The 23,644-nt window shown below is 42.0% G+C and overlaps 1 protein-coding gene across 1 annotated transcript in view; it reads left to right on the forward strand.

Annotated features, from left to right (window-relative positions):
- The window catches only part of LOC119789412 (T-lymphoma invasion and metastasis-inducing protein 2), a 75,998-nt gene that overhangs the window by 36,985 nt on the left and 15,369 nt on the right, over positions 1 to 23,644 (forward strand). Inside the window, exons 3-12 of the mRNA XM_038294289.1 lie at positions 1,660 to 2,709; positions 5,881 to 6,316; positions 8,831 to 9,009; positions 11,020 to 11,244; positions 11,629 to 11,814; positions 17,121 to 17,258; positions 19,375 to 19,437; positions 21,742 to 21,807; positions 22,503 to 22,581; positions 22,769 to 22,858. Of these exons, the coding sequence (XP_038150217.1) occupies positions 1,666 to 2,709; positions 5,881 to 6,316; positions 8,831 to 9,009; positions 11,020 to 11,244; positions 11,629 to 11,814; positions 17,121 to 17,258; positions 19,375 to 19,437; positions 21,742 to 21,807; positions 22,503 to 22,581; positions 22,769 to 22,858 (2,506 nt within the window). The 5' untranslated portion in view covers positions 1,660 to 1,665. The remainder of the gene's footprint in view (positions 1 to 1,659; positions 2,710 to 5,880; positions 6,317 to 8,830; positions 9,010 to 11,019; positions 11,245 to 11,628; positions 11,815 to 17,120; positions 17,259 to 19,374; positions 19,438 to 21,741; positions 21,808 to 22,502; positions 22,582 to 22,768; positions 22,859 to 23,644) is intronic.

Raw genomic sequence — 23,644 nt, forward strand, 5'->3', positions numbered from 1 at the left:
GGGTTCATACATTTAATTTAAGAAAGTTTTACTTATTTCTAAATCGTTTTTGCAGTGTCCTGCTTTGGAAATGGTCCTCTATTATTCTTTGCACTGGAAAAACGATCTAGTAATAAGTTAAAATTTCCTAAATTAAGTGTATTTACCCTTAATTTAAGTAGGTAAATTACATAGTTTGCCAATGGAATGAGTATTTTTACTTTTAAAATAAGATAATTAGATAAAATGCACTTGAAAAAAGACAATGCAATTGTGTTTTCTTATTTTAAATGTAAATTGTCTTGTCCCATTGGCAAAATGTATCTTTTTCCTCCTCAATCCAAGAACAAATGCACTTATTATAAGAAAAAATGACATCTAGATTTAGATTTTTTCCAGTGTGCTTATTAATCCCTTGGATCTTTAGCCTTGGAGTTGGTGTCAGGATTATGGATGAAGCTCTATGGTACAGATGTATGAATGGTTTCAACCTGCAGTTGAATTCCAGATGTTTTATACAGAACATCAGTTTTATGGATTTTATGCCTCTGTGTCTTCAGTCCTAACCTGACTCCGCCAGATGGATTTGCTCCGCTTAGCCTATCCATCTGGAAATCTTCCGTTGATTGGCCTATGTTGGTGATAGACGGACCAAATAAACTTATCACATCAACGAAGCATATGACGTACTAACAGAGCGACGACGAAAACACAACCACAAGCCAGGCTACTCTTGCCGAAACCAGTCGGGAGAAGAGCAAAAACATCTTTTCCTCTGAGAAAAGCCTCCAGAGCAGTGTTTTGCTCTTCTTTCAGTGTAGAAATACTCTGTAATTCCGATAAAACTTGCTCGATAGCCACGCTAACGCTAGTTTCATCGGCTGAAGCCGCCATGTTCTTTAGAATGAACTGTCGCGCTTCTCGTTGCGTCACACCTCAACCCGCCTCAAAGCCAACGCTGATTAGACGTTCGTTTGGTGAACGGCTCCAACGGAGAGTCTCCAGACTGATCTGCGAGTGAAACCTTGAAAGCTCGTGAGATCAGGATGGTCTCACGAGCCTACTTCAGTCCTAGTATAATGAAAAAGGTTGCATGCCTTAATACTCTTCCACAATGACCAGAGATGGAAACTGCAATATTAAAGTTTGTCCTAATGTGGATGGAACACCAGCTACCCGCCCCCGCCTCCTCTCCACAGAGCTATTATGGTCATCTTAGTTGTTTCTTTAATTTTTTTCCTTGTCCAGCCTGTCAGTCTACGAGGACGTCAATGTCTTAGTAGCTCTACAGTGGGTCCATCCACTCTCAATGTTTAGATGATGGATTGAAAAGAACTCTGGGAGATCTTCACAGCTTTTAATATAAAGTTAGATCATAACCCTGCTTTAAACTGATCTAAAAGTTCCTAATTTACAGTGTAAGACTTGCACATCATGATGTGGTCTAAGCTGAGTAATGGTTGAGGCAATGCGGCCTGTTCATGATTTGTACTGAAGAAAATAAACATCATTTAACGACTTGCTTCAATAATTTGTGTTTAAGGTTGGGAGACGGGGCCAAGGTCAGTTTTAGGACTTAAGATAATTAGATAAAAGAGTTTAGGAGCAAATATGGGCCTGCTATTTACTCCTTCATCAGCTTACTTTACCCGGTCTGACATTGATGATGTAATTTTCCAGGTTGCCATGGGAAACACGGACAGTCATAGCAGCTTCATCTCTCCAGTCAAACCCAGTGGGTCTCTCAGGTTCCCTTCCACGAAGGAAGAGGTACCGTCCGCCCGCAGCTGGTGGAGGAGCAGCCAAAGCAGCGGGGGAAGTCGGGGCCGGGGCTACCAGAACCAGCATGGCTCCTGGCGTTATGAGTCTGCACCCAAAGGAGTCTCCAGACAGAACATAGCACCCTCTCAGAGGTTCACCCAGCATGATCGGTCCCAGGGCGGCCTCACGTTTGGATTTCAGGGAAGTGATGGTGATCAGGCGGCACTGCAGTGTGGCGGCAGCCCTAAAGTTCTGCTCAGTAAAGATGGGAGCATGAGGGTGGAGTTCACTAAGGCCGGGGTGGTTCCTGTTGAGCCACAGGGGCAACCTCTCTCCACCATTAACCAAGAGCCAAACCACCGCACCAGCAAAGGCAGTTCGCTCAGTTCTGACGGCTCCTGGTACGACTCGCCATGGGGCGCCGCCAGTGAGCTGACGGATAACGTGTTTGTCTGTGGACAGAGTGTCGACGCCAGCAGTGGCTACAACACCTGCTCTTCCACTCAGGTGGATGACATCTCACCTGGATTTGGCTCCGCCCTCCTGTTCCCTACGGTAGAGAACCCCAAAGGCCACAACAGCTGCTCCTCTGGCCGCACTGAGGACAGCGGCATCGGAGACTCCGTGATCCTTCAGCCAGAGCTCCAAGACCTGGGCCTAGTTTCACCGTCTGACTTCCACACCAGACACAACACACTTCCAGCCTTCCCCACTTCTTCAGACTCTTTCCTGCAGGAGCAACCAGTAACCACAAGCAACTCCTCAGTGATTAAGAGCGTCATCCAGGAGGAGGCATCATTCGTTGGAGGCTTAGAGACGCGGTACTTCTCCCACACGCTGCCAACCCTTAAAGCTGAGCCCGTGAGCGCCAGCATTTCTGGAAACAACCGAAAAGACTTCCTGAAAAGTCGAATCAGGCAGCTGAGCGACTGGACGGGCAGTTTGAGCCGGAAAAAGCGGAGGATCCAGGTAAGAACCTGTAACATAACATCAGATAAACCAAAAAAGTTCTTTACAATTAACCTTCCGCTACGTTCAGACCGCAAGCAGCAGGAGCAGCAAAAACACACATGCTGCTTCATTTTCGATGTTTGTAAAAGTTTAGTTCTGATGCACGGTTGAAGAATCTTTGCTGCTGTAGCTGCGCGGTCGAAAAGTACGTCTGATGTGCGTTGGGCGGAGCTACCCTATCCTTTCTTTGCCTGTAGCAATGGCAGCTACATTTGCTGTGATCAGTGGGTAAAAAGTAGTTTTAATGTGTTTTTATGTGAGAAAGTCCTCCTGAAAACTTCATCTGTGCAGTCAGTTCATCCGTACCACCATCCTGCTTTTAAATATTATTTCGCTGTCAAAGCCGCTCAGGCACTGCTCAGTGGCGCAGTTTGTAGCACTGCTGCCTTGCAGCCAGAAGGTCCTGGGTTTGATTCCCAGCCCACGGTCTTTCTGCATGGAGTTTGCATGTTCTCCCTGAGCATGTGTGGGTTCTCTCCGGGTACTCCGGCTTCCTCCCACAGTCCAAAAACATGACCGTTAGCTTAATTGGCTTCTCTAAATTGTCCTTAGGTGTGAGTGTGTGCGTGAATGGTTGTTTGTCCTGTGTTGCTCTGTGATGGACTGGCGACCTGTCCAGGGTGGACCCCGCCTCCCGCCCATTGAGATAGGCACCCCTCCCGACCCCAATTGGGACAAGCGTGTCAGATAATGGATGGATGGATGGACAGAGCCGCTCAGTCACTGGGATTCCCGTTCAACAGCAGCCTCTGGTGGTTTTCCGCTAATGTTCGTCAATGAATCTTTTGGCAACAAAGCTGAAATCTCTGAGAAAATTACCAAACCATGACTGCATAAAAAAAATAAAAGGGATAAAAATGCTAATTCATTCTGCAAAGCATGGCTGAGCCCAATAAAGCTAGTTTCCAGCGCAACCAATGGAGTGAAAATGTACAATTGGTTCTGAACTTTACAAACATACATTAGTAGTCATTCAAAATGTCCCCACTTTCCTTGATGGGCCCTTGGCTGGTCCCCTACAATTCCTTTTTGAACATCACTCTTTGCGCTAAAAAATTCTTTCTGTCATGATTTGTGGACATTAACATCTAAAGAGAAGCATCATCTCCTGCTCAGACACTGTAATTAAGTGAAAGGCTGGAGTCAGAGTAAAAAAATATGCACGTCCAGGAGAAGAAGGGGGAGGTCATTCCAGTGGCTGGAAGTTGGAGGGGATTTTGCTGGGAATTGGGTGGCCATTTTGGGAAGGGCCATTTTGAATGGCTGCTACTGTAGCATGATAACTAACACACCTGACAGTTTTTTGTTTTCATAAAAGTTCTCAGGAAAAAAAACATTTCATTGTATTTAAAATGTGCCCATACTTATTTTAGTCCAATTATCTTTCTCAGTATTTTTTTACTTCTTGAATGCATCGTATTTATTTCCAAAAAAGTAAAAAAAAAAAAAAAAACTATCAACTGGACTTTGTTTCCAAGTTTTAAGACGTTTTACTTCCCATCCAGGAAGCCTTTTAAGTTCAAAATGTCAGAAACAGCGTTGAGTTCGAAGCTAAAAGAGTGAATCAAAAACAACTCAATAAAGCTTGAAATTCCGCGCTGTTTCTGACATTTTAAATTGAAAAAGCTTCATTCCAATTCAGTTTATTTCTATAGCACCAATTCGCAACACGTGTCATCTCAAGGTACTTTACAGTTCAGCAGATCATCCAGTCAGATTGACTCATTGACTCTTCAGCAATCCCTCACACTGAGCATGCTTGTAGCGACAGTGGAGAGGAAAAACTCCCTTTTAACAGGAAGAAACCTCCAGCAACAGAAAGAAACCTTTGTTGGATTGGAAGCGAAACATCTTCAAACTTGAAAACAAAGTCCAATGGATTTTATAAAAACTTTTTTGGAATGACTATGACCTGGATGAGAATAATCACCATCATCATATCCACTTATATACAAAAATATACCTCTTTATAGTCTCTAAATTTATTGGAAAGTTTTACTATTTAATATTTTAAGAATTATTTAACTTTATGGCATATGGTATGTTTGTAATTGGGCTAGAAATTGGTCTTTATATCCAAAGAAATGAAGGGGGGAAAAAAACTGTTATAGCATGAGATTAAGGCCCCGTCCACACGAAGTCAAAACGAACACGAAACGCTAATATTTTCCAGAACGTTTGTCTTAAAGACTGAGACGTAAAATAAATGTGATCGACCACATGAATGCATGAAAACGCTGCAAAATGTATGCCAGGCCTGTAAGTGGCGCTGTGGTGCTAAAGCAAAAATAGGCGAAAACAGGCAACGAAATGTTGGGCATGCGCACTAATATTTATACAACAACCAAACCGGAAAACCGGAAAATGGCCGTGCGGGTCCATTTTCGTGGTTCAGTCAAACTCAGGTGCTGAACTATGTGGTCGATATTGCTCTGTTCTTCCTGGAGATATTCCAGAAGAAGAAGATTCTGTTGTAAGCCCGACAGCAGGGTGAGTAGCATGAGCAGCAACCATTCAACACAGTACGGCGCCATTGTTGTTGTGATACTGTGTCGCGCATGCGTGTTTAGAGGCGACGCTATGACGCATGCGTGTAAAAAAAAAATGCGGTTAGAGCTTAAAGATGGAAACGCGAAAACGCAGTTTCAAAATCTTCCCACTCTGAAGGCTTAATAAAAAAAAAGATCCTTTACAGACCCCCGAAACGCCGGCTTCGTATGGATGAGAGGCTGGTTTGGTGAAAAATTTGTGAATTTAGGCCAGAGTTTGACTTTGTGTGGACGGGGCCTAAATAGATAAATAAAGTGGAACCAAAGTCCTTTCTTGTAATAAATCAACAGATTTCTGGAATTTTTATCCCTGAATGTCATTCCCAGTGATGGGTGGGGTCGCCCTAATTGTTTTGCTGATGGTTGTTTTCTTACTCCGGCTCTGGAGTGTTTTCACACCCATTTAGCAGTAATGAAGGGGAAAAGTGTGGTCAGTAAAAGCAGCTCATAAACTCTAAACTGCTTCTGCAAATAAACCCCACAGGAAGCAGAGAGAGCTGCAGAATCATGCTGAAGGGTCAGTTTACGGCAGCTGTTCATCTGATTTAACACCTAAAGCCTCTGTCTGATTTCCCTCCAGGAGCCAAACGGCAGCGAAACCTCTGAGGCCTGCATCAACATACTGAACGGCAGCGCTCACTGGTCTTCTAACCCTCTCCTCCAACTGAACCAGAACCAGCTCCCTCCGGTCCACTGGGACTTCTCCGGGAGCCTGAATCAGAACCAGAGCAGCGATGCCCAGCGACAGAACGTCTACAGGAACTTCATGCAGGAGCTGGAGACGGGCTGCAGCAGCACGGCCGACCGCACCGAACCGTCAGAAGACGAGGATGATGGAGAGGAGGAGATGGACGAGGAAGCGGGAGGAGAGCTGGAGGTGATGTTGGAGAAAGATGAGGGAGTGGTGCGGCGAGCAGGTTGGCTCAACTTTAAAGCTCTGATCACCGTCAAAAAGGACAGGAAGCTGGAGCTCGTCTCCAGGCGGCGGTGGAGGCGCTACTGGGTCACACTGAAAGGTTCGTCCTTTGTCAAACCGAGAATCTGTATTTAAATCACTTCATCCAGGTATGAAAATAAACTCTGACAAGGAACACAGAAAGAACACAATAAAAACAGCAAACTTTGAATAATAATTTAAAGGTGAATTTACGTTCAAATCCTAAACACTGATCAGATAAAATGGATGAATCTGCACTGGAAGAAGGATTCCTACAATCAGTTTATTTGCACAGCCAGATGTTCATCCAGGTTTCCATTAATAATGTAATTAAAATATCAAAAGTACTTATTTATTTTCTTAAATTGTCAAAGAATGGTAAACGAAATCTTATAAAAATCTTATTAAAAATAAAAAATATATGGTGTGTTTCACATTTTCTCTAATAAATTGCTTGTCAGACGTCCTAATTAGACTTCCTCAGAGCAGACCTTGAACATTCAATTCAACTCAGTTTATTTCTATAGCACCAATTTACATCATGTCATCTCAAGGCACTTTCCAATTCACCAGATCATCCAGCCAGATTGATTCAAAATTTTCTATCTAAGGAAAACCAGTTGATTGCATCGACTCATTGACTTGAAGACAATGAGTCCTTATCCTTATTTTAGTGCATCTATATAATATAAATATAAAAAAAAGTCTAAATAACCAAAACTTTCACAACCCCCATGCAGTACCTCTGAGGACCCCCTAGGGGTCGCGGACCCCCTGTTGAAGACCTCCGCTATAGGATATAAATGTTTATAATAATAGAAATACTTGCTTGTAGAGAGGAGTTTATGACAGCTTCTTAAAAAAAAATAAAAATATGAGAGCATTAAATGAACAGACTGTTGATAATGGGAAAGTATTTTTAGTGATCCAAATTGAAATATTGGAATCAGATTGGAAGTAAAAAAATGTATCAGTGCAATTCTTATGATCTAATGGTTGAATAATTATATAAAATTTGAGAATTTAACGTTTGCTGAATGTCTTCATGCAGGAGCAGCATAAATAGGCCGCCTCCCACAAAAAGAGGAGGAGTCCCTGCAAAAAATCTAAATCTAGATAAGTAATTTTTTTCTTAAAATAAGTGCATTCTTTCTTGAATTGAGGAGGAAAAAGAGACATTCTGCCAATGGAACAAGACAGTTTACACTTAAAATAAGAAAACACAATTGCATTGTCTTATTTCAAGTGCATATTATCTAATGATCTTATTTTAAGAGTAAAATTACTCATTCCATTGGCAAACTATCTCATTTACCTACTCAAATTAAGGGTGAATACATTTAATTAAGGAAATTTTTACTTGTTTCTAGATCGTTTTTGCAGTGTGGCGGCCTGGTGGTTATTGCATAGATCTTGGAATCCAATGGTCTGAGTTCAAGCCCCACAGACTGCCACTCTGGGTCCCTGAGCCTTAAAGGAATAGTACACCCAAAACATGATTAGCCTTCATTTTCTACTCACCCCCATGCTGAACGACACCCTGGAGTACTTTTTTGATATCTCAAATGCATCTGGAGATCTGGGAGGCTTCTTGCTGTCTGCTGACATTCAAATAATGGAAGTCTATGGCGCCGGAGCCAGAAAGGTCCATAAAAGTCCACAAAAAACGTGTCAATATTCCTCCATACTGCTCGTCCAATGTATTCCAAGTGTCCTGAGTGGGTAGCGTCCAGAATTTACTCGAAACAAAGTCATTTAGAATGTTTTAGAGTATAAACAGTAGTGGATTTCCTAAAAGCGCGTTCACGACTCTGCGGAAACCGCGGCAGACCAAACCAGATGAAAGTGCGCATTCAGCTCGGCAAAGAACTCCTGCTCTTCCTCAACACTGAAGTCCTCAGACATTTTTATTTCGTTGTTTCTTTCTTTGCACAGATAAACAGCACATTTCTTCTTCTACGCTTGCATTATCAGCAGAGCAGACGCTGAATGCGCACTTTCATCTGGTTTGGTCTGCCGCGGTTTCCGTAGCGTCATGAACGCGCTTTTAGGAAATCCTATACACTACTGTTTATGCTCTATAAACATTCTAAATGACTTTGTTTCGAGTAAATTATGGACGCTACCCACTCAGCACACTTGGAATACATTGGACGAGCAGTATGGAGGAATATTGACATGTTTTTTGTGGACTTTTATGGACCTTTCTGACTCGGGCACCATAGACCTCCATTATTTGAATGTCAGCAGACGGCAAGAAGCCTCCCAGATCTCCAGATGCATTTGAGATATCAAAAAAGTACTCCAGAGTGTTGTTCAGCATGGGGGTGAGTAGAAAATGAAGGCTAATCATGTTTTGGGTGTACTATTCCTTTGAACCCACACTGCTCCCCCGGCGCCGCACAGTGGCAGCCCTCTGCTCCCCAAGGGGATGGGTTAAATGCAAAGAGTTAATTCCACTGCTCTGTACTTTGCGACAGTGTAATGACAATAAAAGCTAAAAAAAAAGAGGATATTTAATCATCAGCTGTTGCAAAAGAAGTTGTGTGGTTGGAAATGTAACAACGGATGAATAAATATTTTATTCCTACAGGCTGCAGTCTGCTGTTTTATGCCACGTTTGGGCGGAGCAGCAGCGGCACAGAGCAGGAGCTGTCCCCCCGGTATGCCCTGCTGGCGGATGACAGCATGGTCCAGGCCGTCCCCGAGCATCCTCGCAGGGAGCACGTCTTCTGTCTGAGCAACTCCCACGGAGACGTCTACATGTTCCAGGTGAGAGGACCTCTGAAACATCCCACACTCTGGTGGTGTCATTAAACCTCCCGCAGGGTACCAACAGCAATAGAATAAATGGCAGGAAAGCCGTTCAGCAGATGCAGCAGCTTTCCTGTGACCTCTCCTGGAGAGCCGCTGTTGACCTCAAACATCACATGTCTCTGACTGTCCCCCGTTAGCTTTACGAGCTCTGGGAGCACTTCTTTATTCCCAGAGTAACTCAGCAGCAGAGAGTGTTTAGAGACACAAATCACTGTGAGGAGCTTCTCTAGGACCGAGGAGGAGTGAGGATGAAGGGCAGTGAAACCTTTTAATGGGGGTCAGAAAGGCTGCTAATCTGCAGCAGATTGGCTTTTTACGAGCTCAGAGAGGAGAGAGAAAAACCTGCAACCCTTCAGAGGAACCGGCTTCATTCTGCTCTGCATCTGAGGAGAAACTTTTCATTTCCCATTAGAATAAAACATCATCTTTACACCTTAAATCAGTTCTCGTTTACGTTATACTTTGGAATAATGTAGATTGTTGTTTTTTTTTAGAAAAAACACATTTTGAAGGGATCGAGTAGATCATTTACTCATTTGTACATGAATCTTATTTTTCATCTAATGATTGGCAACTTTTGCCATCTTACCTTCCTCCATCCTATCCGATTTTCTGTCTTTTTGCTTCATGTTGGAGATTGGCCTGTTTTTCAGTGTAGTCCTGTTTCTCTGACTGTGACTATCTTCATCCTTGAACATGGGCATTGGCTCGGAGCTCGTCTGCCTGGCTGTGTGTTTCCTAAACCGCCTTTTACTCTTGCTGATGTATCTCTGTCTCTTTCTGTATGTCTGTTTCTGTCTCCTTGAACCCCAGTCTGCCTCGGCGATCACTCGTCTGTCGCTGGTCTGTCCTGGAAATTAGATCTTATTCTACTTCCGGCAGCTGATTTTTTGGTCTTTGGATTTGTAGCTATATGTAGTAATTTGGAGTTTTATGTTTGCCTTTTCCTGAACTTTCAAGGTTTATTGTGCATAATCTGAAAAAAGATGCACTAAAATAAGGATAAATACTCTGCAATCATGTCTTTTATAGTTGCCCTTTTTTTATCTCTGCTTCTTTCTGTATCCCTGCTTCTTGTTCTATCTCTGCTTCTGTCTCCTTAAACCCCAGTTAGTCTTGGGAGATGGGCGCTCACCCTGAGCCTGGTTCTGATGGAGGTTTATCCTGTTAAAAATTAGTTTTTCCTCTCCACTGTCGCTACAAGCATGCTTAGTGTGAGGGATTGCATCCGAGTCGATGAGTCGATGCAATCAGCTGGTTTTCCTTAGATAGAAAACTTGGAATCAGCTGGATGATCTGGTGAACTGTAAAGTGGCTTGAGATGACGTGTTTTGATTTGCAATATAGAAATAAACTGAATTGAAATAATCTGGTTTTCTTCACTAGCTTCTGATCTTCCATCTTGTAATCTCTCATATTACCATGTTTTTCGTTTCGCCATCTTTAAATGTTTCATCCCGTTTTTCTTCAAGTCTTCCTGCTCATCTTGTCTCGTCATCATTTAATGTTCGCTCCTCACATCTTTTATCTTCATATCTTTCATGGCTTCATATTGTCTGATCTTTTAAAGTCTCATCTTGTCTCATTCTATGACCTCCTCTTTAGATTAATCATCTCTTCTCCTCCAGTCTTATGTGGGTCTCTCTCTGTCTCACCTTGTTTCCTCAAATCTCTCTTTTGTCTCACCCTTTTTCTACTTAATGACTTAATGAAATACAAATACTTTCTTCTCCCACCAAGTATAGATTTTCCTCATGTATTCTGTTGCTGTCCCTCCTCATCACATCCCTCATTTTATAGCATCTTGTTTTTTAGTTTTAAAGTCTGTTAATGTTCGTTGACCTCAGTGACCCGGTTTATCGTATGACCTGCTGAGGTCTGACTGGATCCATCTTTCCTCTTATTAAAGTCTGTCAGTCCTGTTAGCTTCATGCTAACCTATAGCGTATCTCTCCATCCCCTCAGGCCACCAACCAGACGGACCTGGAGAACTGGGTCACTGCCATCCACTCGGCCAGCGCCGCCCTGCTGGCCAGACGTCAGGGGAGGGAGGACACCCTGTGGCTGCTGCGCTGCCAGAGCCGCTCGCTGCTCCACAAGATCGACATGGACGGGAAGATGAAGAAGATGGCCGAGCTGCAGCTGTCCATCATCAAGGACCAGAAGAACCGGAGGGCCGTGGAGAGCCAGGTCAGCAGTAGGTGTGGGGGTGGGGTTCCCTGTGCAGTTAGAACCATGCAGGGTTTTCCTTTCTTAAGCTGTAGAAGGCATCCTGCGTTAGAAGAGCCAACTCAGGATGTTCTGCCAGATGTGCAGCAGAAAAAAATCTCATCTCTGAGTCATGTGGTGTTAACTTGGACATCCAGATGTTTTTGAACAGCAGCTATTATTTGGAGTAATCTTAGTTTTATTTTGAAAGTCCAAGGTAAAATATCTCATCTGGTTGCTATGGTGATCCCCCTTCTGCTCCACATTCAGTCACATTTCTGTTAGAAGGTCCTGTGGTTCAGAACCAGGAGTTCGAGCCTCAGCATGAAGGGATGTTAGTAACTGGACCTGTGGATGTTCCCTCAGATCCAGCAGTGGGAGCAGAACCTGGAGAAGCTGAACCTGGATCTGTTCCGGCTCAGGTGTTACCTCTCCAGCCTGCAGGGCTCCGAGCTCCCCAACCCAAAGAGCCTTCTGGCCGTGGCCGGCCGTCCCACCAAGACCACGCTGGCTCGGCTGGGAATCTTCTCCGTGTCGTCCTTCCACGCTCTGGTGGGAATCGGATCTGTCTCCCATGGTTCTCTCTGTCTCCTTCCTTCCTTCCTTCCTTCCTTCCTTCCTTCCTTCCTTCCTTCCTTCCTTCCTTCCTTCCTTCCTTCCTTCCTTCCTTCCTTCCTTCCTTCCTTCCTTCCTTCCTTCCTTCTTTCCTTTCTCTGTCTCCTTCCTTCCTTCCTTCTATTTCTTCCTTCCTTTGTTCCTTCTTTCCTTCTTTCCTTTGTACATTCCTTCCTTCCTTCCTTCCTTCCTTTGTTCCTTCTTTCCTTCGTTCTTACCTTTGTTCCTTCTATCCTTCGTTCTTTCCTTTGTTCCTTCTTTCCTTCGTTCTTTCCTTTGTTCCTTCTTTACTTCGTTCTTACCTTTGTTCCTTCTTTCCTTCGTTCTTACCTTTGTTCCTTCTATCCTTCGTTCTTTCCTTTATTCCTTCTTTCCTTCGTTCTTTCCTTTGTTCCTTCTATCCTTCGTTCTTTCCTTTGTTCCTTCTTTCCTTCGTTCTTTCCTTTGTTCCTTCTTTCCTTCGTTCTTACCTTTGTTCCTTCTATCCTTCGTTCTTTCCTTTGTTCCTTCTTTCCTTCGTTCTTACCTTTGTTCCTTCTTTCCTTCGTTCTTACCTTTGTTCCTTCTTTCCTTCGTTCTTTCCTTTGTTCCTTCTTTCCTTCGTTCTTTCCTTTATTCCTTCTATCCCTCGTTCTTTCCTTTGTTCCTTCTTTCCTTCGTTCTTTCCTTTGTTCCTTCTATCCTTCGTTCTTTCCTTTATTCCTTCTTTCCTTCGTTCTTTCGTTTGTTCCTTCTATCCTTCGTTCTTTCTTTTGTTCCTTCTTTCCTTCGTTCTTTCCTTTGTTCCTTCTATCCTTCGTTCTTTCCTTTGTTCCTTCTTTCCTTCGTTCTTTCCTTTGTTCCTTCTTTCCTTCGTTCTTACCTTTGTTCCTTCTATCCTTCGTTCTTTCCTTTGTTCCTTCTTTCCTTCGTTCTTACCTTTGTTCCTTCTATACTTCGTTCTTTCCTTTGTTCCTTCTTTCCTTCGTTCTTACCTTTGTTCCTTCTTTCCTTCGTTCTTACCTTTGTTCCTTCTTTCCTTCGTTCTTACCTTTGTTCCTTCTATCCTTCGTTCTTTCCTTTGTTCCTTCTATCCTTCGTTCTTTCCTTTGTTCCTTCTTTCCTTCGTTCTTACCTTTGTTCCTTCTATCCTTCGTTCTCTCCTTTGTTCCTTCTTTCCTTCGTTCTTAACTTTGTTCCTTCTATCCTTCGTTCTTTCCTTTGTTCCTTCTTTCCTTCGTTCTTACCTTTGTTCCTTCTTTCCTTCGTTCTTACCTTTGTTCCTTCTTTCCTTCGTTCTTTCCTTTATTCCTTCTATCCCTCGTTCTTTCCTTTATTCCTTCTTTCCTTCGTTCTTTCCTTTGTTCCTTCTATCCTTCGTTCTTTCCTTTATTCCTTCTTTCCTTCGTTCTTTCCTTTGTTCCTTCTATCCTTCGTTCTTTCCTTTGTTCCTTCTTTCCTTCGTTCTTTCCTTTGTTCCTTCTTTCCTTCGTTCTTACCTTTGTTCCTTCTATCCTTCGTTCTTTCCTTTGTTCCTTCTTTCCTTCGTTCTTACCTTTGTTCCTTCTTTCCTTCGTTCTTACCTTTGTTCCTTCTTTCCTTCGTTCTTTCCTTTATTCCTTCTATCCCTCGTTCTTTCCTTTATTCCTTCTTTCCTTTGTTCTTTCCTTTGTTCCTTCCATCCTTCGTTCTTTCCTTTATTCCTTCTTTCCTTCGTTCTTTCCTTTGTTCCTTCTATCCTTCGTTCTTTTGTTCCTTCTTTCCTTCGTTCTTTCCTTTGTTCCTTCTATCCTTCGTTCTTTTGTTCCTTCTATCCTTCGTTCTTTCCTTTGTTCCTTCTATCCTTCGTTCTTTCCTTTGTTCCTTCTTTCCTTCGTTCTTTCCTTTGTTCCTTCTATCCTTCGTTCTTTCCTTTGTTCCTTCTTTCCTTCGTTCTTTCCTTTGTTCCTTCTTTCCTTCGTTCTTACCTTTGTTCCTTCTATCCTTCGTTCTTTCCTTTGTTCCTTCTTTCCTTCGTTCTTACCTTTGTTCCTCTATACTTCGTTCTTTCCTTTGTTCCTTCTTTCCTTCGTTCTTACCTTTGTTCCTTCTTTCCTTCGTTCTTACCTTTGTTCCTTCTATCCTTCGTTCTTTCTTTTGTTCCTTCTTTCCTTCGTTCTTTCCTTTGTTCCTTCTATCCTTCGTTCTTTCCTTTGTTCCTTCTTTCCTTCGTTCTTTCCTTTGTTCCTTCTTTCCTTCGTTCTTACCTTTGTTCCTTCTATCCTTCGTTCTTTCCTTTGTTCCTTCTTTCCTTCGTTCTTACCTTTGTTCCTTCTATACTTCGTTCTTTCCTTTGTTCCTTCTTTCCTTCGTTCTTACCTTTGTTCCTTCTTTCCTTCGTTCTTACCTTTGTTCCTTCTTTCCTTCGTTCTTACCTTTGTTCCTTCTATCCTTCGTTCTTTCCTTTGTTCCTTCTATCCTTCGTTCTTTCCTTTGTTCCTTCTTTCCTTCGTTCTTACCTTTGTTCCTTCTATCCTTCGTTCTCTCCTTTGTTCCTTCTTTCCTTCGTTCTTAACTTTGTTCCTTCTATCCTTCGTTCTTTCCTTTGTTCCTTCTTTCCTTCGTTCTTACCTTTGTTCCTTCTTTCCTTCGTTCTTACCTTTGTTCCTTCTTTCCTTCGTTCTTTCCTTTATTCCTTCTATCCCTCGTTCTTTCCTTTATTCCTTCTTTCCTTCGTTCTTTCCTTTGTTCCTTCTATCCTTCGTTCTTTCCTTTATTCCTTCTTTCCTTCGTTCTTTCCTTTGTTCCTTCTATCCTTCGTTCTTTCCTTTGTTCCTTCTTTCCTTCGTTCTTTCCTTTGTTCCTTCTTTCCTTCGTTCTTACCTTTGTTCCTTCTATCCTTCGTTCTTTCCTTTGTTCCTTCTTTCCTTCGTTCTTACCTTTGTTCCTTCTTTCCTTCGTTCTTACCTTTGTTCCTTCTTTCCTTCGTTCTTTCCTTTATTCCTTCTATCCCTCGTTCTTTCCTTTATTCCTTCTTTCCTTTGTTCTTTCCTTTGTTCCTTCCATCCTTCGTTCTTTCCTTTATTCCTTCTTTCCTTCGTTCTTTCCTTTGTTCCTTCTATCCTTCGTTCTTTTGTTCCTTCTTTCCTTCGTTCTTTCCTTTGTTCCTTCTATCCTTCGTTCTTTTGTTCCTTCTATCCTTCGTTCTTTTGTTCCTTCTATCCTTCGTTCTTTCCTTTGTTCCTTCTATCCTTCGTTCTTTCCTTTGTTCCTTCTTTCCTTCGTTCTTTCCTTTGTTCCTTCTATCCTTCGTTCTTTCCTTTGTTCCTTCTTTCCTTCGTTCTTTCCTTTGTTCCTTCTTTCCTTCGTTCTTACCTTTGTTCCTTCTATCCTTCGTTCTTTCCTTTGTTCCTTCTTTCCTTCGTTCTTACCTTTGTTCCTCTATACTTCGTTCTTTCCTTTGTTCCTTCTTTCCTTCGTTCTTACCTTTGTTCCTTCTTTCCTTCGTTCTTACCTTTGTTCCTTCTATCCTTCGTTCTTTCCTTTGTTCCTTCTATCCTTCGTTCTTTCCTTTGTTCCTTCTTTCCTTCGTTCTTACCTTTGTTCCTTCTATCCTTCGTTCTCTCCTTTGTTCCTTCTTTCCTTCGTTCTTAACTTTGTTCCTTCTATCCTTCGTTCTTTCCTTTGTTCCTTCTTTCCTTCGTTCTTACCTTTGTTCCTTCTTTCCTTCGTTCTTACCTTTGTTCCTTCTTTCCTTCGTTCTTTCCTTTATTCCTTCTATCCCTCGTTCTTTCCTTTATTCCTTCTTTCCTTCGTTCTTTCCTTTGTTCCTTCTATCCTTCGTTCTTTCCTTTATTCCTTCTTTCCTTCGTTCTTTCCTTTGTTCCTTCTATCCTTCGTTCTTTCATTTGTTCCTTCTTTCCTTCGTTCTTTCCTTTGTTCCTTCTTTCCTTCGTTCTTACCTTTGTTCCTTCTATCCTTCGTTCTTTCCTTTGTTCCTTCTTTCCTTCGTTCTTACCTTTGTTCCTTCTTTCCTTCGTTCTTACCTTTGTTCCTTCTTTCCTTCGTTCTTTCCTTTATTCCTTCTATCCCTCGTTCTTTCCTTTATTCCTTCTTTCCTTCGTTCTTTCCTTTGTTCCTTCGATCCTTCGTTCTTTCCTTTATTCCTTCTTTCCTTCGTTCTTTCCTTTGTTCCTTCTATCCTTCGTTCTTTTGTTCCTTCTTTCCTTCGTTCTTTCCTTTGTTCCTTCTATCCTTCGTTCTTTCCTTTGTTCCTTCTTTCCTTCGTTCTTTCCTTTGTTCCTTCTTTCCTTCGTTCTTACCTTTGTTCCTTCTATCCTTCGTTCTTTCCTTTGTTCCTTCTTTCCTTCGTTCTTACCTTTGTTCCTTCTATCCTTCGTTCTTTCCTTTGTTCCTTCTATCCTTCGTTCTTTCCTTTGTTCCTTCTTTCCTTCGTTCTTACCTTTGTTCCTTCTTTCCTTCGTTCTTACCTTTGTTCCTTCTATCCTTCGTTCTTTCCTTTGTTCCTTCTATCCTTCGTTCTATCCTTTGTTCCTTCTTTCCTTCGTTCTTACCTTTGTTCCTTCTTTCCTTCGTTCTTACCTTTGTTCCTTCTATCCTTCGTTCTTTCCTTTGTTCCTTCTTTCCTTCGTTCTTACCTTTGTTCCTTCTATCCATCGTTCTTTCCTTTGTTCCTTCTTTCCTTCGTTCTTACCTTTGTTCCTTCTTTCCTTCGTTCTTACCTTTGTTCCTTCTTTCCTTCGTTCTTAGCTTTGTTCCTTCTATCCTTCGTTCTTTCCTTTGTTCCTTCTTTCATTCGTTCTTACCTTTGTTCCTTCTTTCCTTCGTTCTTTCCTGTGTTCCTTCTTTCCTTCGTTCTTTCCTTTGTTCCTTCATTCCTTCGTTCTTACCTTTGTTCCTTCTATCCTTCGTTCTTTCCTTTGTTCCTTATTTCCTTCGTTCTTACCTTTGTTCCTTCTATCGTTCGTTCTTTCCTTTGTTCCTTCTATCCTTCGTTCTTTCCTTTGTTCCTTCTTTCCTCCCTTGGTTCCTTCCTTGGTTCCTTCGTTCGTTCCTGCGTTCCTTCTCTCCTTCCCTTCTTCCTTGGTTCCGCGGTTCGTTCGTTCGTTCCTTCCTTGCTTCCTTCCTTCCTTTGTTCCTTCCTTCCTTCCCTCCTTCCTTCCTTCCTAGGTTCCTTGGTTCCTTCCTTCCTTCCTTCCTTGTTTCCTCTCAGGAAAGCCAATACATTCATGTTTTTTAGCAAATCTTCTTCTTGCTTCCTGCAGGTGTGCAGTCGTGAAGAAGGGACGCTGCTAAGGCGCTGCAGGTCGGTTTCAGGTGAATCAGGGTGGAGGAGAGGCTTACCGTCGTCCCTGAGGGCTCTATCCAGACCCAGCCATGATGGGAAACACTCAGACCACCAGGTAATAAACGGATCCACGAACCGCTGCAGCTAAACTGCTGCAGAATGTTGCTCCGTTTTCCTAAAAAGGTCAAAACATCTCTGAAGGACATCTCTCATCTGGAGATCCATGTCTCTGAGTCCCCCCCCCATCGTCGGCTGAAGCTCCCATCATCCCGGCTCGTCTTGGCCCCCTCCTCATAAACACTTGGTTATTTTTAGGACGGGGAGTCTGGGATTCAGATTCCAGAGAATAAATCTTCTTGCGTTTTTCAGCTCAGGGTTTATTTTGGCTGAGTTTCCAGCTCTGCAGCACGTGCTCCATGTTTACTCACTTCATGCTGACGTGTTTGAAGAGCAGCTGCTTCAGCAGTGTTCACAGAGCTTCTACTAACAGGTTCTGGTTTGGTTTGTTCGCTTGTTGGGAAAACTTTTCTCAGAGCCTGGCAGGGATCCGGCATTCCTGATGGGAATTAAGGCTCCATGTTTAGATCGTCTGACAGGAAATGGACCAATCAGAGCTGAAAGTGAGGAAACTGGAAAATCCTTCTTTTTCCATAGTTCTTTTTCCTGCCCATCTGTTCATCAGTTTGTCTGTTTTTGAGAAAAATATGAGTTTGGAACAGAAACAGTTATGATATCCTGATCAATTTAAAAAGCTAAAGAAGGTGTAGGAACCCTGTTTGCTGTTTGCTACGTTCTACAGTCAGTTCTGCAGCAACAGATGGAACCTGCAGCCGGGCTTCTGGGTTCCTTTGGTCTGTTCTCAGATCAGGCTAAGTTGCTGATGCTTCCTGATCTCTGCCGACTCTACAGCTGCTCTCATCATCCTGGGTCCTTGTTCACAGCGCCCCCATCAGGCAGCAGCACGGCAGGAGGTTTTCAACTCCAATGAATTCAATTATCAATTCAATTAAGTTTATTTATATAGCCCTAATTCACATACAGACACAATACAGACAGACTGGTTAGGAAAACCAGTCATTGACATTCTTCTCCTTTGCTTGTATTTTGTTGTTCTTCAGCAATCCCTCACACTAAGCATGCTTGTAGTGACAGTGGAGAGGAAAAACTCCCTTTTAACAGGAAGAAACCGCCAGTAGAACCAGGCTCAGTGTGAGCGGCCATCTGCTGAGGCCGACTGGGGTTCAAGGACACAGAAACAGACATAGAAAAAGAAGCATAGATACAAAAGGCAACTGTCAACCAGCTCCACAGGCGGCTGCGTCCAGGAAACACACAGCCAGGCAGACGAGCTCCGAGCCAGCTCCCATGTCAGAGGATGAAGAGAGCACATCCAGTTAGTCACAGTCAGAGAAACAGGACTACACTGGAAAAACAGGCCGATCTCCAACATCTATAAACAAAGGTGTCGATGGCAGCAGCACAGCTGATATTTCTCTCCAGGACCAGATGAAGCTACTATGATGAGAAAAAGCAGAGAGAGCATTAGATTAGAGATTGGACTAACGTATACTGCAGAATGGGAGAATAGAGATAGAATGGAGCAGAATGAGGAAAAGTTGTCCCTATGTCCTCCAGCATTCTAAACCTATAGCAGCATAACTATAGAGATAGCTCAGGATAACCTGACTATTTTGAATGAGGTATAAGAAAGGTAGAGCCACAATAGGGCGAAGGAGAAACGTCTGTCTGGACTAAAATTCTCCCCCACCACCTTTTACTCACCCAGCGGCTAACCAAACATCACTCTGCTTTTAACTATAAGCTTCATCCAAAAGTTTTAAGCCTTGCCTTAAAAGTAGACATGGTTAAAGAGTCGTTTTGGTTTCCCTTCTTAACGAATGTTAAATGGATGATTGTGTAACTCAGGTTTAGTTTATGTCCAGTTTTAATGCCATCCTCACACATAAACTGGAAACCAGTCAGAGTCCTGGAATCTAAACACAATCTGGTGATAATGATGGTAATGATGATGATGGTGTTTTTTAATTCTCAGCCTGATTACAGCTCTCGCTCTTTAAACCTGTAATTTCTCCGTCCTGTTCTTCTCCGTTTCCTCTCGTCTCATTCATCATTCTGCCTTTAATCACTTTAAATCCAGATGAATTAAAGACTAAAGTTTTGCGTTGAGTTTGTGATGAGTTAGTTTTTTTCTCTGTGTGTTTGTGTTCTAGATTCTCCATCATCAAGTCTCTGCTCCGTCCGTTCAGATGCTTCCTGCTGTCTGCTGGTCAGAGGTAAACTTCCTACTGAACCATGAAACCAAAGATCACTTCCTGAAAATGATGAGCTGGAACTAAACCATTACAGCTTGTTTTCTTTTTGTTTTGTTTTTGAAAACCTTGATTGTGTCAAAGCTTTTAGCCATTTAGTAGGAATCAAAATAGTCTTTGATATGATGCTGCCACCACCGTGCTTGATAAAGGGATGTTAGTGCTAGAAGCCAGACTTGCCTCTTGTCTTTGTGTCCATATAGCTTCATGTTGTCTTAAAATCCAGGTGTTTTCCGGAAGACATTGGGCTTTTCTGTTTGGACAGCTCCTTGTTTGAGTCCAGTTGGAAGGTACTGATCCTGGTTCTGGTTTCTTGGTTGGTACCGGCTCAGTTAGAGGTGATGTAATGTGCTCAATCTGCCAGTGTCACGGGTGTTTATAGAGTTTCTGGCATGTTTAAGCCATCGGTTGTTACTCGGGTAACAGTCTGACCAACTTCTTTGTACCTTAGAGAGTTTCAGTCAGATTGACTGATCTTTGACATTATTGGGTGTTACAAGATCATAATCTTAATCTGGAATAGACAAACCAGCCTGACATTAGCATTACGAAGAAGAAAAATGTTTGAATTCTTTGAAAAGATATAGTGGTAAAAATTCTCAGTCATCAAGGTCATAGTCATTCCAAAAAAAGTAAAAAAAAAAACAATCCACTGGACTTTGTTTCCGAGTTTGAAGACGTTTCTCTTCCCATCTAGGAAGCTTTTTCAATTCAAAATGTCAGAAATAGCGTTGAGTTCCAGGTTTTATCCAGCAGCCCAACAAAGCCTTGTTTTTATTTTGAAAAGATGCAAATTGAAACGGATGAACGGGTCCCCCCCTTTGGAATGGGGGTCGTTTGGTTGCTTTTGTTAGCCTGCAATGCCCCATACCTGTCTATGTCTCTGAAAGGGGGGTCATTAGAGGGAATAGTTAGCCTGGCTGAATAGGCGAGGTCATCAATTGCTGCATTGTAGGTTTTTAAAAGCTGAAATCTGAGTCCACCTCCTCTGTTTAAGGTTGTTTTTTTTTTCCGTTTTTTTTTTACAGTGTCCTGTCTGGCAATAAGAATAATTGTCTTGATGCCAAAAACAGACCAACAGATTTTACTTTCACAAGTGGAGCAGTACGGCTATTGCCATAGTGTTCCACTTGTTTCATGCAAATAAATTGCTTTATTATAATTATGCAGGGAGTTTTACAGATATATGGACACTGCAATGTAGGTGAAAAGATGAAAGAAAGAGGAGATAAAAGAGAGTTCATGATAAAACTTTTTCAGTCAAAGAGATGTAAAAAGAACAGCACAACCAACGGACATGGTGCAAGTTCCTATACACTACTGTTTATGCTCTAAAAACATTCTAAATGACTTCGTTTCGAGTAAATTCTGGACGCTACCCACTCAGGACACTTGGAATACATTGGACGAGCAGTATGGAGGAATATTGACACGTTTTTTGTGGACTTTTATGGACCTTTCTGCCTCGGGCGCCATAGACCTCCATTATTTGAATGTCAGCAGACAGCAAGAAGCCTCCCAGATCTCCAGATGCATTTGAGATATCAAAAAATTACTCCAGAGTGTTGTTTAGCATGGGGGTGAGTAGAAAATGAAGGCTAATCATGTTTTGGGTGTACTATTCCTTTAAGGGTGGAATTAATATGTCACCACTAAAATGACATGAAGTTATGCTGGCCTGCAGGTTTTCAGAAACATATCACTGACTGTAGCATTTGGGAAATCTCTTCCTTCTGCTTCTGCTGAAGGTTTCTGAGGAAAACCAGTCCGGCCGTGTAGAATTTCTTCGTGGTTGATGCGGGTTTGGTAAATAAAGATGAACAAAGGGAGGATGGAGATGAGGGTTCGCGTGGAGAGCTGATGTTTGCGAAGCTGGGCAGCTGTTTGAGAGCAGCATGCTGGTCTGTGGACACAGAGGAGATGTTTGAGGATTAAAAGCTTGCCTGGCCTTTTATTTTCCCAGAATTCCTTTGTCTCTTAGTGTTTGTTGCTCCTCAAAGGCAGGATGACTCCACCGCCTCCTCCTGTCACTCCACATGACCTCCACCTTTCTCTCTGTACCCCCCCCCATAGAGTCTCCTCCACATCCTGCTGCTGCTTTGTTTCCTTCCTTCCTCATTTCTTTCACTCATTTTATCGCTTTAACCGTCTCTTCCTTGTCATTTATTAATATTATCTGCCAAATTATTTTCTTTTAATTTCAGCAAGCAGATAACAAACAGGCTGGTTTAGCAGTGATGTCACATTTTAGCTGCTTTCCTCTTGCAGACTGTGACTTGTGTGTCCAAACAAAGAGGTGTGATGCCCCCTGCAGGACATGTGGCAGAACCGCAGGTGAGTCTCTAGTCTGGTTTTAAAAATGGACATTTTTGCTTATTTACTTTAAATACTTTTGAAGAATTTAAAATAAAGAAATAAATCAGTTTGAATACGAATTCAAATTAATACATATTTTATTTAAAAATAAACTACAGTTTGAGTTGAAATAATAATTTTTATAATACAGTTAGAAATTATGGGGGTGTGGCGGCCTAGCAGTTAGGGCATAAAGCTTTGAATCCTGAGGTTGTGAGTTCAAAACCCACTCCCACAGGCTGCCACTCTGGGTCCCTGAGCAAGACCCTTAACCCCATACTTCTCCCAGGATGCCGCACAATGGCAGCCCACTGCTCCCCAAGGGATTTGTTATATGCAGAGGTAAATTTCTCCAATATGAGATCATTAAAGTCCAATTATTATAAATCATTATTAAGATTATTTTCAAAAAATCAAACATTTTTCTGTGTGGAATAACTTTTTTTTTTTTAGGAATTTATCCTCCAGGGATTCATGACAGGAAACTACACAACTTTTACATAGTTTACACTCTAATGCACAAACAAAGACTATTTTAACCATAAAGGAATCTTTATTTACCATAATATAAAGCATTATTATTAATAATGGATGGCATACGCCTTTAAAGAATTTGTTTGACTCTGATCTGAAATCTGCTGACATCATTAACTGTCGACTGATCTGAACTTCAGCTGAGTGAGGAGACACATCCTTCAACCGTTGGGATCTTCACCCTGAACATCTGCCGGTCCAACACAGACCAGGACTTTGGTGAGAAAACACTGCCTAACCCTAACGCCTAACACTGAAAACATTGTTCCCTGTTTGTTTTGACTCTTTGAAAGTTTCTGAACCCTCCCCACCACAGCTGGAGAGGCTTCAGTTGTAGGCTGAAAGCTTTTAATCCAGATGGTCTAATTAACACATTGAAATAAATCATTTGTTTCTCCTCCTGCAGGTTTTGCAGTGACGGGGCACGTAGACGGAGCGGGAAAAAGCCACGTGTTCGTCAGTGAAGTCGACCCGCTGGGATTATCAGCCAGAGAAGGTAGAACATCTGCGACAACATTACAGCAGTCTCAGCTTCACAGGAAAAAAAAGTTTTATGGTGTGGAGTTTGTCCAGCAGAGGGCGCCCGTTGCTCGGATTTTCGAAGTTAGAAGTGAAAAAAATGAAGGTTACTGTTCTGTTTGGAAATGTTTGGAGTTTGAATTAAAGTATTTTTGGGGGGTCATAGCTTAAAATGGAGAAAATAGAAAAATAAATGATTATTTTCAGAATTTATTAGTTTAAACATTCCATCAGTTTAGGTTTTGTGGTGGTTAGTGGTGCAGGGTTTCTCCAGCAGAGGGCGCCCTTTGCTCGGGTTTTCAGTGTTTAACCTGCACGACTTTGTTTTATTTCAGCTTTGTTATTCATCTTAAAAGTGAAAAACTGAAGCTTTTACTAATTAAAAACACTAAAAAACAAAAACAGAGCCAATTTTAAAGTTTTTATACAGTTTTGGAAATGTTTGGAATTTGAATTCAAGTGTTTTTTTTTTTAGGTCATAGCTTAAAAGGGAGAAAATAGAAAAAGAAATGATTTTGTTCAGACTGTATTTGTTTAAACATTCCATCAGTTTAGGTTTTCTGGTTGTTTGTGGTTTGGAGTGTCTCCAGCAGAGGGCGCCATTTATCGTGTTTTCAGCGTTTAACTTGCACGACTTTATTTTTTTAAGCTTCTTATTAATGTTAAAAGTGAAAAACTGAAGCTTATACTGTTAAAAAAAAAAGAAAAGAAAGAAAAACAGCCAATTATTACTGGAATATTGGATTTTAAATTCAAGTATTTT

Source organism: Cyprinodon tularosa, unplaced genomic scaffold (assembly GCF_016077235.1).
Source record: "Cyprinodon tularosa strain WSP-4 unplaced genomic scaffold, ASM1607723v1 ctg338, whole genome shotgun sequence".
In the NCBI taxonomy this organism is placed as follows: Eukaryota; Metazoa; Chordata; class Actinopteri; order Cyprinodontiformes; family Cyprinodontidae; genus Cyprinodon; species Cyprinodon tularosa.